The sequence below is a fragment of the Neopsephotus bourkii genome, unplaced genomic scaffold (assembly GCF_033783945.1).
Source record: "Neopsephotus bourkii isolate Nb327-2 ecotype Australia unplaced genomic scaffold, CSIRO-AGI_Nbou_v1 NB_741, whole genome shotgun sequence".
In the NCBI taxonomy this organism is placed as follows: domain Eukaryota; kingdom Metazoa; phylum Chordata; class Aves; order Psittaciformes; family Psittacidae; genus Neopsephotus; species Neopsephotus bourkii.
This window is the reverse complement of record NW_026901239.1, coordinates 3,098,968-3,112,219: the sequence shown is the minus strand read 5'-3', so window position 1 is coordinate 3,112,219 and position 13,252 is coordinate 3,098,968. Positions and strand designations below refer to the sequence as shown.

Genomic DNA, 13,252 nt, shown 5'->3' with positions numbered 1-13,252 from the left:
GAAAAGGAAGAGAAGGGGGAGGAAGAAAGGGAGGCGGCGACCGACGAGCGGCAGGGCCGCTGATGGCCAATGGCGGGAGCCCCTCCTGCCCCTTGCCGGTGAGTGCGGGTGCGGCGCCTTTCCTCGAGGCTAGTGGTACTCGCACCCTCGAGGGCCGGCCTCCCCCGCCGCGGGAGAGCTGTGACGGGGGCGGTGTCGCTCCACACCACTCTCCCCGCGCCCGCTGGGTGCAGGCGCCTCCCCTTGGAGGACCATCTCCAGCTCCCTGCGCTCGCAGCCTGTGAACGAGAGCGGGCTGGCCCCGAGGCGGTGGCATGTCGGCGGAGCGCGTATGGAGGTAACGTTTGGGGCGGGTGTCTCCTCCGCGCCATATCCCCGGGCCCTGCGGGGCACAGTGTCCAGACCCCGCGGGCTGGCTGCCGGTTCACTGCCGGCTTCGCCGGATGCCCCTCCGCGAAGTTGTGTGCGAGCCGTTGCGGAGGCTCCTGAGCCGCCGCCGGCACAGCCCAGCAGGCCTGGCTCGGGAGCACGGCTGGAGCTGGAGGCTGCCCGGTCCAGGTGCAGCAACGCTGCCGAACTCGTCCCCCAGCACACGGGCGTGTCCCGATCCTCCCGCCGCGTGGGGGTCCGTCTCTGGGTTTGTTGTGTGGTGTTTCTTTGGGTTTTGCGTTGTTTTTCTTCTTTGCTGGCTCACCTAGCATCTGCCTGCCTCAGATGGTGCGGTGCCTACCTCAGCCCTTCAACTGCTTGGGATTATTCCTCATTCCCCCTCCCGGAGTTTTTCGGTGCGACATTGTTGCCCTCTAGTGTTTGCAGACATACTGTAATGGGGAACAAAATTGGTCATCGCAGTGCAGTAAACTTAAGGTGTTTATAGCTACGTGGATTTCCAGTATCCCGTGCAGAAATTGATGTGTTTTACTGCTAGCTTCAGCTGTCATATGTAGCCTTTGGAAGATGCCAGAAAACTTTCGTATTAGTTAATTCATCACTTGATGTTCTATATAATTGTTTCACGTTTTGGTGTGGTGTCTTTATTTCTTTTTTAACAAAATGGAAAGTGAGATAAATCTGGCAGCGTCACCACTCACTTCCTGAGAGACCACTCGGAGCTCTGGGAAGGAATGGTGGCAAACTCCACCTTATTAACTCTGCACTTGGCTTGTGCTTGGGAGCTGTAGGAGGAAAGAGAGGGAAAAGTAGTGGTTTGGCCATGGACAACAGAATATGTTGTATATTTATCTTAAAGGTCTTGAGCAAATCGTGAAGTCTTCAGATGATGTTTCTGCAAATGATGAAAAATAATTGGAGGGGGTAATGAATGAGAAATTGTAGAAGATGCAGAATTGCATGATATGTAATGTGTTTTAATATCTTTCAATATAAAGTATTGTATGAAGGTAAAATAGTAATTTGAAGACCAAATCCAACTTCTGTACTCTGTTAAAGTCTTACAAGTAGTCTTTTAAAATATTTTAAAATATCATAAATTTAATATTTATATGCATCTTTTCATGACAAATTCTGAGGAATTGATTTCTGTCCCATAAGATTCAGTAGTAATGTGTGAAGCAATACAATATGGATCTAACGATATCATAGGTACAATGGAAAGGAAATCCGCTTGCACCAAGGACTTGAAAGACCAGATCTATTTAGAGCATATCTATCATATCTCATATCTAGAATTCTTGTTCTGCCTAAACTGTTCTTTGAAAAACAAAAACAAACAAAACAAACCCAAATAAAACCGAACATATGCCACAGAATTTAAGCCCTTCAATATTCACACATTCCAAGGTTTGTTATCTGATGTTAAACAGTCTCAACAGTTTCCCTGGGCAGTACATGTCTCATATCGCAATCTGTTCAAGTCATAAGTTCTCATGCTCAGCCTGGATTTGCCTTTATGAGCTATCACTGCTTAAATACATCAGTCAGTAAAATAACATTGTAAGCAGGTATACTCAGTTTTTAGAGACCAGTTTCACGTTTTCATAGCTGATTTCAAAATCCAACCACTACTCTCCATCCTAGGTTTGGTTGTTTCCAAATGCACTTCGTTGCTTCCAAGTCATCTGTATATCAAAAGATATTAAAAATATGTTCAGGTATATGTAACCAGGCAAATATAATATAGCTGAAGAATACTGATGACTAATCGATCCTGAGCTAGCTCTGGGTTTTGGCAGTTCTTCATATAAAGGATTTTTGTTATGCCACGTGTAGCAAAACCACATTTTTTTATGTCTGTGTGTAAGTATGATACAACTTCATTGTTTCTAATCAAGGGTCATGGTAAACAGTTACCCTTGCACAGGCTTGAGGTAAGGCTAAGCCAGATATTTTTTTACTGGGCTTTGAAAATGTGATTTGAGAGCAATTTCTCATTTGCTTGTGGATATTTGGGCTCATCTCATTGTTTTAATCTTGATAATTTTTAAAACAACTGAATTAAAGAAGAATGTTTCTTGTCGTTTTAGGAGTCTTTTTGATACTCATAATACAGCTTTAGTAATTTTTTTTTATTGTATGCAATTTTATGTGTTTGTTTTTATGTGAGTACCTGGCTTCCTATTTAAGTATTCATTACTGTATGAAGATGTGAACTTGAAAGTGACTTAATTTGAGGGTGGGGTTTTAGCTGCAGTACCTTGAATCCCAGTTATAAAACTGAATGGTCAGAACCACGTTTATTTTCAATTGCTGAGTCCAGAAAACAGTATGTTTCTGCTGCGTGGAAAAGCCAGTCACGCAAAGCCTTGGCTGTGTGCACCGTGGAAGTCTCACTGCAAGCAAATGTACCAAGGAGGGCACAGTATTTGCTCTGCGAGTGCCATGGCAACCCTGCAGACACTGCAAGTAGCTGCCCATGAGTCTGAGTCCAGGGACTGGTTTGCAGGCTGGCTGCTTTGGTGTTTATCATATAAACTTTACTGCCAGAAAATACAAAAAGTCAAGAATTATAGTTCCACATTCTTTATGTTCACTTTCTGTGTCTTATTAATAGACTATATCCCCAGCCAGTGTTACCTCATGTGAGTATTGCCATTAGGATTATTGGGCTGAAGTGATTTATAGAAGCCAAGAGTTTGGTCATTTATGTGTAGCAATGAAACAAAAAACTAAAGAAAGCTGTAAATGGTAGGAACTCAGAAAACTCCACTGTCAAGTTTGGTGCGTGGTGACTTATTGTAGCATAGTGTTGTAAGATACCAGTGGAATACCTAGCAAGTACTGTTGCTCAGAGTAAAGTGTTGCTTTCCTGGGGGAACAGCAGCTACTTCATCAAGGCTTTGAAACTATTTTGATATTTTTACATGCACGTTTTCTTTGTATTTTTAATTTTTTTAATGTTCTTTTGACCTCTTGCCATGCAAAACAGTTCTTAAATAAGTGAAAATTACATAAGCATCAAGATCATTCAAGACGGCATGCATTTAAAACGTGTGCCTTACTCTGTTCCATTCCCCTACCTTCCTGTCTTCAGTGGTGAGGACACCAAGTCTAGCTGTGTCCTGCTGGGGGAGGATTCCTCACTTTTCAGAGTCAAACTTGCATCTGTCTTAGCATTTTCAGCCATTTCTCCTTACAGCTGCTCTCTGTTGACCCAGGAGGTACCAGCAACTAGGAAGCACGGATAAAATGACAGAGGTTTTCTAGAAAAAAATACAGGTTTCAGGGCTGGCTCCAGATTTTCTGCTCTATGGATCGGCATTAGGAGCTATGTCCTTGCTGCAAATATTTTAAGTGTTCTTGCTGCTTACTTTAGTAGACCTGTGGTTGCACCCCTTCAGTCATAACTCATCCAAACAGTTCTAGCTAATCAGCCCTTCCTTGTTATGAGCTTAGGTCACTGTAAATTTTTCATACTGAAGGCAGGATTCTCAAGTTCAAGTGACTGTCAGAAGTGTAGGCTGGTAAAGAAATGCCTAGATTATGCTGCTGGGAACTCCCTCTCAATATGACAGAAACCACCAAAGTCCTAAGAATAGGGGTGTTTTGGATCTGTGTTAGAGGAGCTTAAGGCTAAAAGAAGCAGATGAGCATTGTGCTTGTTGATCATGTGGTGGTTGACTTTGTGTCATTCAAAAAGTAATACTTTTGTCAGCAGGAATTCTGCTTTGCAGACTCACATCTCTTGGGTGAACCAGCCCTGAGCTCTGTGAGGTAAGCAAGTCAGGTCTGTGGTTACTGAAGATAAAAGCAGACATATGTACGGCTTGTCTACAGAATGCAGTATTTATTTTAGCCGCTAAAATTGGGAGTTTCTTGGCATTCAGACAGCTGAATTGGAAATACAAAATGAAGAGAAGCCTTTGTATGTGCAATGTAAAATCATTTGTCTGGAAGCATCTCTTTGGTATTACTCATTCAGGATGGGGCTCCTTCCTTTTCACCTGGCTTCTTACCATGTTAGGTATCTCTCTTCTACTATCTAAACTGTTATTCTTGAAGGTAGTGTGACCAAGATCAGACACCTCCATACTTAAAAAGGTTTTTTGAGTTCTTCTACAGGTATTTTCAGATTGTTGTTCAGTCTTTGTATGTTCTTTTCGGATCCATGCCTCTAGGAAACTGAGAAACTTGTTAGTATGTGTTGTGTGTTTGGTTTTTGGAGGGGTTTTTTGTTTGTTTTTGTTGTCGTTGGGTTTTGTGGGTTTTGTTTTGTTTTCTTTTTTGCTCGGTTGTCTTTTCAGGGGTTTTTGTTTGGTTGTGGTTTTGTTGTTTGGTTTGGGTTTGTCTAGCACAGATTAATGACCCTCTCTGCCTGGGTGCAAGGCAAAACTCCTGAAAGTCCTTTCTAAAACCTGTGTGCAGCTTCAAGAAAGGTTCAAGGCTGGGTGTAAGTCTACTGAGAACAGAAAGGGTTAATACACTGAGAGTAGAGGTGAAGAGAGTAGAACATTTAGATTGGATATAAGGAAGAAGTTCTTTACTGTAAGAGTGGTAAGGCACTGGAATGGGTTGCCCAGGAAGGTTGTGAAAGCTCCATCCCTGTCAGTGTTCAAGGCCAGGTTGGACAGAGACTTGGGTGGCATGGTTTGGTGTGAGGTGTCCCTGCCCGTGACAGGGGGGTTGGAACTAGATGATCTTAAGGTCCTTTCCAACCCTATGATTCTGTTCTAACATATCCAGAAAGCACGGTTGTCTGATGAGATGCAAGTTTGAAGGGGATCTTAATTATGAATGAGACAGCTTATGTATACTTACTCTTGGTGCTTAAATTTGCTGGTTTGATAACTAGGGTGCTGTGTAGTTTCTCTCTTTCCCCCTTATCTGTTTTTCCTACTCATGTATTTTTACTGTGTGCTCATTATGGCACTGGGAGGATCAGTGTTTGGGATTTAGTTAAAGCTGTGGGAGTTACATAGGTGCTGTTATGTGCATAACATTTTAAACTTTAAAACCTTGATTGAAAGACCACCTTCCTTATATTGTAGGATGAGAAGCTTTTGTCAAGTGGTTAAATGGCCCAAATACCTGACATGTTGTTTGGTTTTGTCCTCTGCCTTTCCCTTCTCTCCCCCTTTTATTACTATGTAATTAATCTTTTTATATACTGTAGTTTATTTTGGATCAGAAGCTGACTTTATTTCTTCTATTATGATCTGCTCCCTGATTCACTACTGAAGGTTGTGAGCCATTTTAGGAATCAACATTTCTAACATTCCCCAGTAAACCTTAGAAAGTACAAAACATTGGATAGAGCTTGAGTAGATACCATTTGTTAGCCATGATCTCTCAAGAAAATTTAATATTCTGTCAATCAGTACAGTGTATTTGATACTGGTTACTGGATACTGGAGCTTTTTGGTATTGACCTTTTAAGTCCTATTTCATTACCTTAAAAAAAAAAAAAAACGCACCAAAAAATAACCCCAAAGAAACCAAAACAACAACAACAAAAAACAAAAACCTAACAAACCAAAGAACCAAGCAGTTGAGCATGGAAGCATTAGGTGCTTAGCTGGGAAATGGCCCTGTTAACATTACATAAAGAGCTTATCCTTGTCCAGTTAACAAACGGTTGTGTACTACATTTGAAGTTACATTAGCATGTTCTAAATCTTTATACACTCAAGTATTTTTCATGCTCTTTGTAGTTTTCAAAATGTATTTTTAATTTTCCTTTTAACTTACATTACTTAATTATTTGATATCTGTCACATCGTTCAGTTGTTTTACTAGAAACTTTTGACAGCGTTTGTACTGTTTGATTGAAAAAATGCTGTCTTCCTTAGGTACAAGTTAAAGCCTAAGTATATCATTAGACGATCTGCGCATTAAGTTAGCTTTTGATTTATTACTCTCTTTGCTTAAATTTAAGAGCGGGATTATTTTATTGCTTTTTTAATAAAGAAGTAATTCACACTATCTGCAAAACAGTACACGGTCCAGTGAAATGTTATTTATTTACTTTTAATGTGTGGGGGGGGGAAGTGTAGTTTTTGTTTCAAAAATACTCCTATAATACACATAATACAGGGTTTACCAGTATGCAGCTGTACATACTGATAGGTACACACCAGGTGAAACATACGTGTTTTGAGCACTTCTTGGTTCTTCAAAACTTAATGTAAGAAAATTTGTTTAATCATGTAGACTGATGTTCCCCCAGCTGTTTGGGGTGAAGAAGGAAGATTTTAAATTTTCTTCAATGCTTAGGTTGTCGCGAATTGTCTATTGGGAGTTTACTTTTATCTTTGGGGAAAAAAAAAAGCAGGGAGTTCTTTGCTGCCATATCTTGTATTTCAGTGCCTCCTGTGCCTGCCCTCTTTTACTTGATCTTCTGGGGTAAGGAGCCTGTGAGATTTAGAGACATTCAAGAAAACGTGGCAGCTAATGGGAGCAGGAAGAAATAATGCTACTAATGCAGAATTTAAAAAATAAATTATCGAAGTCTTGAACTGTTTGTTTCTAAACCTCTGCCTGGCAGTGATTTTTTTGCTCACCATTACTCTAAGTGTGATGATACTTTCAAGAGGTGGGATGCCTCAATTAAATCTCTGATTTTCTTTTCTTTTAGACTATACCTTCTGTAAAGCTTTGTGGAAGATAGAGGTGTGTGCTGCAATGGTTACATAAATACCTCAGAGGACTGGAACAAGTTGTCGAGAATCTGTGTTTGTTTTTAATGCTGCTGTCAAGAACAATCTAAGGCAAGTAAACAACATGAGTTTTATCCTGAAACTTCACAGACATTTTCAAAGGACAGTTATTTTGCTGGCCACTTTTTGTATGGTGAGCATAGTTATTTCTGCATATTACTTGTATAATGGCTACAAACAGGAAAATGAACTTCCTGAAATCTCTTCAGAAGTGGAATGTGGTGATCCTCAACTGTTGCCATACAAGCTGATGGAGATGAAGACTATGAAGTCCATTGACCCCCTGAGGACAGACCTTGTAGTGCTAGTGTTTGTGGAAAGTCAGTATTCAGCACTAGGCCAAGATATAATAACCATTTTAGAATCTAGCAGATTTCAGTTTCACATTGAGATTGCACCTGGGAAAGGTGACCTCCCAGTGCTTATAGACAAAAATAAAGGCAAATACGCTCTCATAGTATATGAAAATATTCTAAAGTATGTGAACATGGACTCCTGGAACAGAGGCCTTCTAGATAAGTACTGTATAGAGTATGGTGTAGGTGTTATTGGATTTCACAAAGGTAATGAGAACAGCTTGCAGAGCTCTCAGTTGAAGGGCTTTCCTTTCCATGTCCACAGCAATCTGGGTATAAAGGACTGTTGCATTAACCCTCATTCCCCACTGCTTCATGTGACTAAATCTTCTAAGCTCGAGAAAGGTTCCTTGCTTGGAAATGACTGGGCAGTTTTCCATATTAATCATACGACTTATCAACCAGTGATATTTGCTAAAGTAAAGACAGCAGAAAACCTTTCACCACCTGCTGCTATAAGTGCTCTCTATGCCACGGTAATTCATGACCTGGGGCTCCACGATGGGATTCAGCGAGTCCTTTTCGGCAATAACTTGAATTTTTGGCTGCACAGGCTGATTTTCATAGATGCTGTCTCTTTCCTGTCTGGCAAGAGGCTCAGACTGTCCTTGGATAGGTATGTTCTGGTTGACATCGATGACATCTTTGTTGGGAAGGACGGAACAAGAATGAACACCAATGATGTACAGGTAAAGTATGCACACAAACTAATGGTCACTACAGCAAAGTGCCATTTTTTTTAATCTTAAAGTGAACAGTTATTAATAGTTGGAGCTCATACAGGATGCATATCAGTAAGTACTAATGCAAACTGTTTGGGCCTTGAGAGAGAAGGCTGGCTGGCTGGCTTTGAGTGGTCACCAATTCCAGGTGTAGTAGCTCTGATTATAGGAGTGTTTATGCAGTGTTGCTTGTACCTGTATAAGAAAAGAATTGTAAGATAAAATGACTCACTGGTTACTACCACTTGTTTTCTCTCTAGTGACATATGAAAGTCCCTGCTGATATAAGTTCTATAAACAGGTTGCTGGGCACCTCTGAATTCCATTCTCCTTACTATATATGGAAAACGGTTTCCCAAAAAGGAAACTGAAGACAACTAGTTTCTAAGTAACGGATAAAGAAAAGGGGTAAGAGTGGTAGTGTTTTCACACATTATAACCCACCCAACATGCACAATTCTAAACATAATTGCAGCATACTTAATTTTCTGGTCTGATCATAGCTTCTGTCTAATCACATGCTTCAGTGGCAGTTAAAAACAGCACAGGACTTCAGAGCTGGACCCAAGAGCTATTTGTATGTAATGTGCATGTTGCTAGTCTTACAAGCAGGAGGTAAATGTGATGAGCAAAAGTAAATGTCAACCTAAATTTTGAAGAATAGACTGTATTATTAGCAGTTTGAAATAGGTTTCAGATGTCAAGAGCTGGCTGCAGCATTTCACCTTTCTTATCTGTTTTATGGCTCTTGCTTGCAAGGAAGGTTTGTGTTAATATTTTAAGTTTGTTCTGTCGCTAAATGACTTGTCAGTTTCTATTTTAACATTTTAAATTGCACATTCCTGAAGGTCACTTTTCTCTTTATTGTGCTGTTCAAGTGTGGGGGTAGTTATGGGTCAGCAGGGGAACATCTTAGGGCTATTTTGCGCTGTATACCTTGCCCTTCTTTTGTGAAGGGCACAGCTACAAAGCAGATAGTTAGAAGTCACCTTGCACAACTGTACTTGGTGTTGAAGCTATAAATGGGTAAGTTGCTGGTTGTTGCTCTGTTTGTGCTAAAAAAAGGGAGAATGTTTTGTTAGTACTTTCAGACTGGAAAGAGGAAAGGCAACGGCAGTGCTGCATGCAGTTTTGATGGTCAGTTTTTTGTTTCATTTTCAGTGTTAATATATTAGTCAAGCTGAAGTAACCCTGCATATATATTGCTTCCTGAAACAAAAGGTTTGGACTTCTTTACAGTTTAATTTGCTTTAACATTGGAGCATACACTTTTCCAAAACATTCTCTGCACATGCAATCATAAATAAGATATATCTTCTAGATAAGTAGGTGTTTTCCTTATGCAAACAAATTGCACAGGAGAGAGCTGGAATAAAAGTGAAACTCAATAAATGAAGTTTCAGTGTGGAACATGATGGCAGCATTTGAGTTAGGAGGGTGAGCATGTTTTGAGAATTTATTAACTGAAACTCATAGGAAAGAAATAATGACCCACACCACTGTCAAAGCTCCTGTTGTTCTGTGGTTTCTGGTAACAAAATACGTAAAATACAAATATGAATAAATCTCTCGCTGTGTTATGCAGTAGCAGTTTGAAAGAATATTTTTAGTATTGTTTCTCTTTGTGAATGACACCTTAGGGTTGTCCTTTTAGGATAAGTTAGGATAATTAATTGCCAGAATTACCTACTGGAAACAGGAGACTATTATTTTGATTAAAGTAGATACAAAAGGATAAACTTTTATTATTTGGGGCAATAATTTGCAGTTTGTCATAGCTTCCCAAAATAAAACTATCAAATAGTAATAATACCAAAATGGAAATAACTTTTAAGTAGGATAATTTCATTTATACAGAACTGTGTGCTGAAACAGTGGAATCTGAAAAAGTATTCTCTTCTGATTCTGTGTCTATTTAAAGGTAGAATATTCTATTAAACATGTTGTTAGGGCTGTCAGATGCAATGCATCTTCATTATTATTAATTTCAAAGGAGTTATTCTCTGTAACACAGTGACATCTGGAAGGAAAGAAATAAAATCAATTTGCAGTAGTTGAAAATCCGTTATTGTAAAGTATATTTGTGAATAAATGACATCCTATTAAACAGGAGTGGTTTACTGAGTTCTGCTGCATTGACTGTGACTGAGAATTGTGTGCTGCGAGTGTGAAAATAGGTTGCTAAATGTAGGCTTTGTATAATTTCAGTAATCAAGATTAACTCATTTCTACTCAGCTTACATTTTAAATACTAGCAATATAGAATTGGGTAAAATGCTTATTTGTGTTTTAATTTTGTTTTATATGGTTCCTGTTTAATATTTCCTGAATATACTCCCATCTGGTAGGACTGTGAGTTTGCTGAAAGTAAGGCAAATGTTCCTACGTGTGCTCTATTAATGCAAAGAAACCTAAAACCTTTCAGAAAGATCCCAGCATCCAGAGAACCTCAAAGATTCCTCTAGATAGCAAAGAGTTCAGAAACTGGAGGGTTAATGCAAAACTGATAGCAAAAATAAGCATTCATGATTGACTGTCTAACTCAAGAAGGCAGCACTTAAGGCATATCAAGGATAAGAGGGTTCTGAGGGGCAGTCAACATGGCTTCACCAAGGGGAAGTCATGCTTGACCAATCTCGTAGCCTTTTATGAGGAAACAACAGGGTGGATGGATGATGGCAGAGCGGTGGATGTGGTCTACCTTGACTTCAGCAAAGCGTTTGACACAGTCTCCCACAGCATCCTTGCAGCTAAATTGAGGAAGTGTGGTCTGGATGATCGGGTAGTGAGGTGGACTGTGAACTGGCTGAAGGAGAGAAGCCAGAGAGTTGTAGTCTATGGGGCGGAGTCTAGTTGGAGGCCTGTATCTAGTGGAGTGCCTCAAGGGTCGGTACTGGGACCAGTATTATTTAATATATTCATCAATGATTTAGATGAGGGAATTGAGTGTACTATCAGCAAGTTTGCTGATGACACTAAGCTGGGAGGGGTGGCTGACACGCCAGAAGGCTGTGCTGCCATTCAGCGAGACCTGGACAGGCTGGAGAGTTGGGCGGGGAATAACTTGATGAAATATAACAAGGGAAAGTGTAGAGTCCTGCATCTGGGCAGGAACAACCCCAGGTTCCAGTATAGGTTGGGGAACAACCTGTTAGAGAGCAGTGTAGGGGAGAGGGACCTGGGGGTCCTAGTGGACGACAGGGTGACCATGAGCTGACACTGTGCCCTTGTGGCCAAGAAGGCCAATGGCATCCTGGGGTGTATTAGAAGGGGGGTGGTTAGTAGGTCGAGAGAGGTCCTCCTTCCCCTCTACTCTGCCCTGGTGAGACCTCATCTGGAATATTGTGTCCAGTTCTGGGCCCCTCAGTTTAAGAAGGACAGGGACCTGCTGGAGAGAGTCCAGCGCAGGGCAACTAAGATGATTAAGGGAGTGGAGCATCTCCCTTATGAGGAAAGACTGAGGGAGCTGGGTCTCTATAGTTTGGAGGAGACTGAGGGGTGACCTTATTAGTGTATATAAATATATACAGGGGGAGTGTCACGAGGATGGAGCAGGCTCTTCTCAGTGGCAAACAATAATAGGACAAGGGGCAATGGGTACAAACTGGAACACAAGAGGTTCCACTTAAACTTGAGAAGAAACTTCTCAGTGAGGGTGACAACACTGGAACAGGCTGCCCAGGGAGGTTGTGGAGTCTCCTTTTCTGGAGACATTCAAAACCCGCCTGGACACGTTCCTGTGTAACCTTATCTAGGTGTTCCTGCTCCGGCAGGGGGATTGGACTAGATGATCTTTTGAGGTCACTTCCAATCTCTAGCATACTGTGATACTGTGATTTGTCTTCAGTCTTCTGAAACAAGGGCTATGCTGACATGCACTATGTTGAGTGCATAGAGAACCTAGATTTGCTTTAGAAGGACTGATTGATTGAGTCCCTGAAGTTCAGATACAAGTTAGGTGAGCAAGTTGAAAGCTATGCCTGTCTTGTTCTTTCTTTGTAAGAGTTAAAACAGAGGTTCACTGTAACAAAAGATAGCCTGTAGGATCCTTGCAAGTACGGAATAGTTGTTACGTTGCAATTCACAGGATCCCAGAATGGCTGAGGTTGGAAACCACCTCTGGAGATTCATCTGGTCCAAAGTCCCTGCTCAAGCTGGACCATGTCCAATCACCTTTTGGCCATCTCCAAGGAGAGAGATCCTGATTTCATGTAAAATCAGGTTTTGAAGGGAATTTCTTCTGCAGACACTGAAACAAGATTTCCAGAGTGGCCAGAGTAGTTAATACTTGGACATTAGGCTAAACTGAACTTTCTTTAAAGTTTGTGGATAGGAGTTAAGTACTGAGGAAAATCACTGGCCTATGGTTAAGTGGTAATTTTTTTATTGATATTATATGTTGATCTCAGAAGAGGTCAAGCCAAAAGCAAACCCTCAATGAGTGTCTTCTGTACCACTGAAGAGGGGACAAAGTTGTGGTAAGTCAGCTTGGGTAGCTATAGTGTTAGGAACACATTTGTAAAGAGCCCTTCCAAAAACCTTTTGACATAGTTTAATCAACCTCAATCCTGTAAAACTAATGTTTTGTTTTATTAAACAGCAAAGATTATTCTAGTTTGACCACAACTTCTTCAACTAAAAGAAACAAAGCAACCAAAAAAAAAAAAAAATCCAGACTTGAAGCGGTGCTTCAGATTTGTAGACTACCTGATTGTTACATATTTCCCTGCTACTGTATGAAATCTGGACTGATGGAACATTGTTCTTCACTGTAAAATACTGAGTTGCTGTCACTGTGCATCAACAATAACAATCCGTCTTCAAAATTATTTATCTTCCTCTGGTGATATAGAAATAATACTAGAGAACATTTTCATAGTCTTAATTGCCGCCAACTTTGAAAATAAACTTGTTAAACGAATCTCAGTGCTCATTTTTTCAGTAACTTTTTTTCCCATCTAATGTCTGTCAGACAGGAGGGACCATTATGTTGTGCCAGTGCTGTGCTAAATTTTTCTTGTGTCTTCTAGAAGACTAAGAACCTGCACAGTGCAAATAATTT

General features: G+C 40.7%; 1 protein-coding gene across 3 annotated transcripts in view; it reads left to right on the top strand.

The window, feature by feature from the left end:
* Positions 1–293: 293 nt before the first annotated feature.
* LOC133212881 (bifunctional heparan sulfate N-deacetylase/N-sulfotransferase 3) overlaps positions 294–13,252 on the top strand; it is a 64,314-nt gene continuing 51,355 nt past the window's right edge. For all 3 annotated transcript variants that reach the window (XR_009725636.1, XM_061354714.1, XM_061354713.1), the window contains exons 1-2: positions 294–337; positions 7,031–8,157. Coding sequence is in view for 2 of the 3 variants with exons in the window: in XM_061354714.1 (XP_061210698.1) it covers positions 7,177–8,157 (981 nt within the window). In the remaining variant the exon portion in view is untranslated. The remainder of the gene's footprint in view (positions 338–7,030; positions 8,158–13,252) is intronic.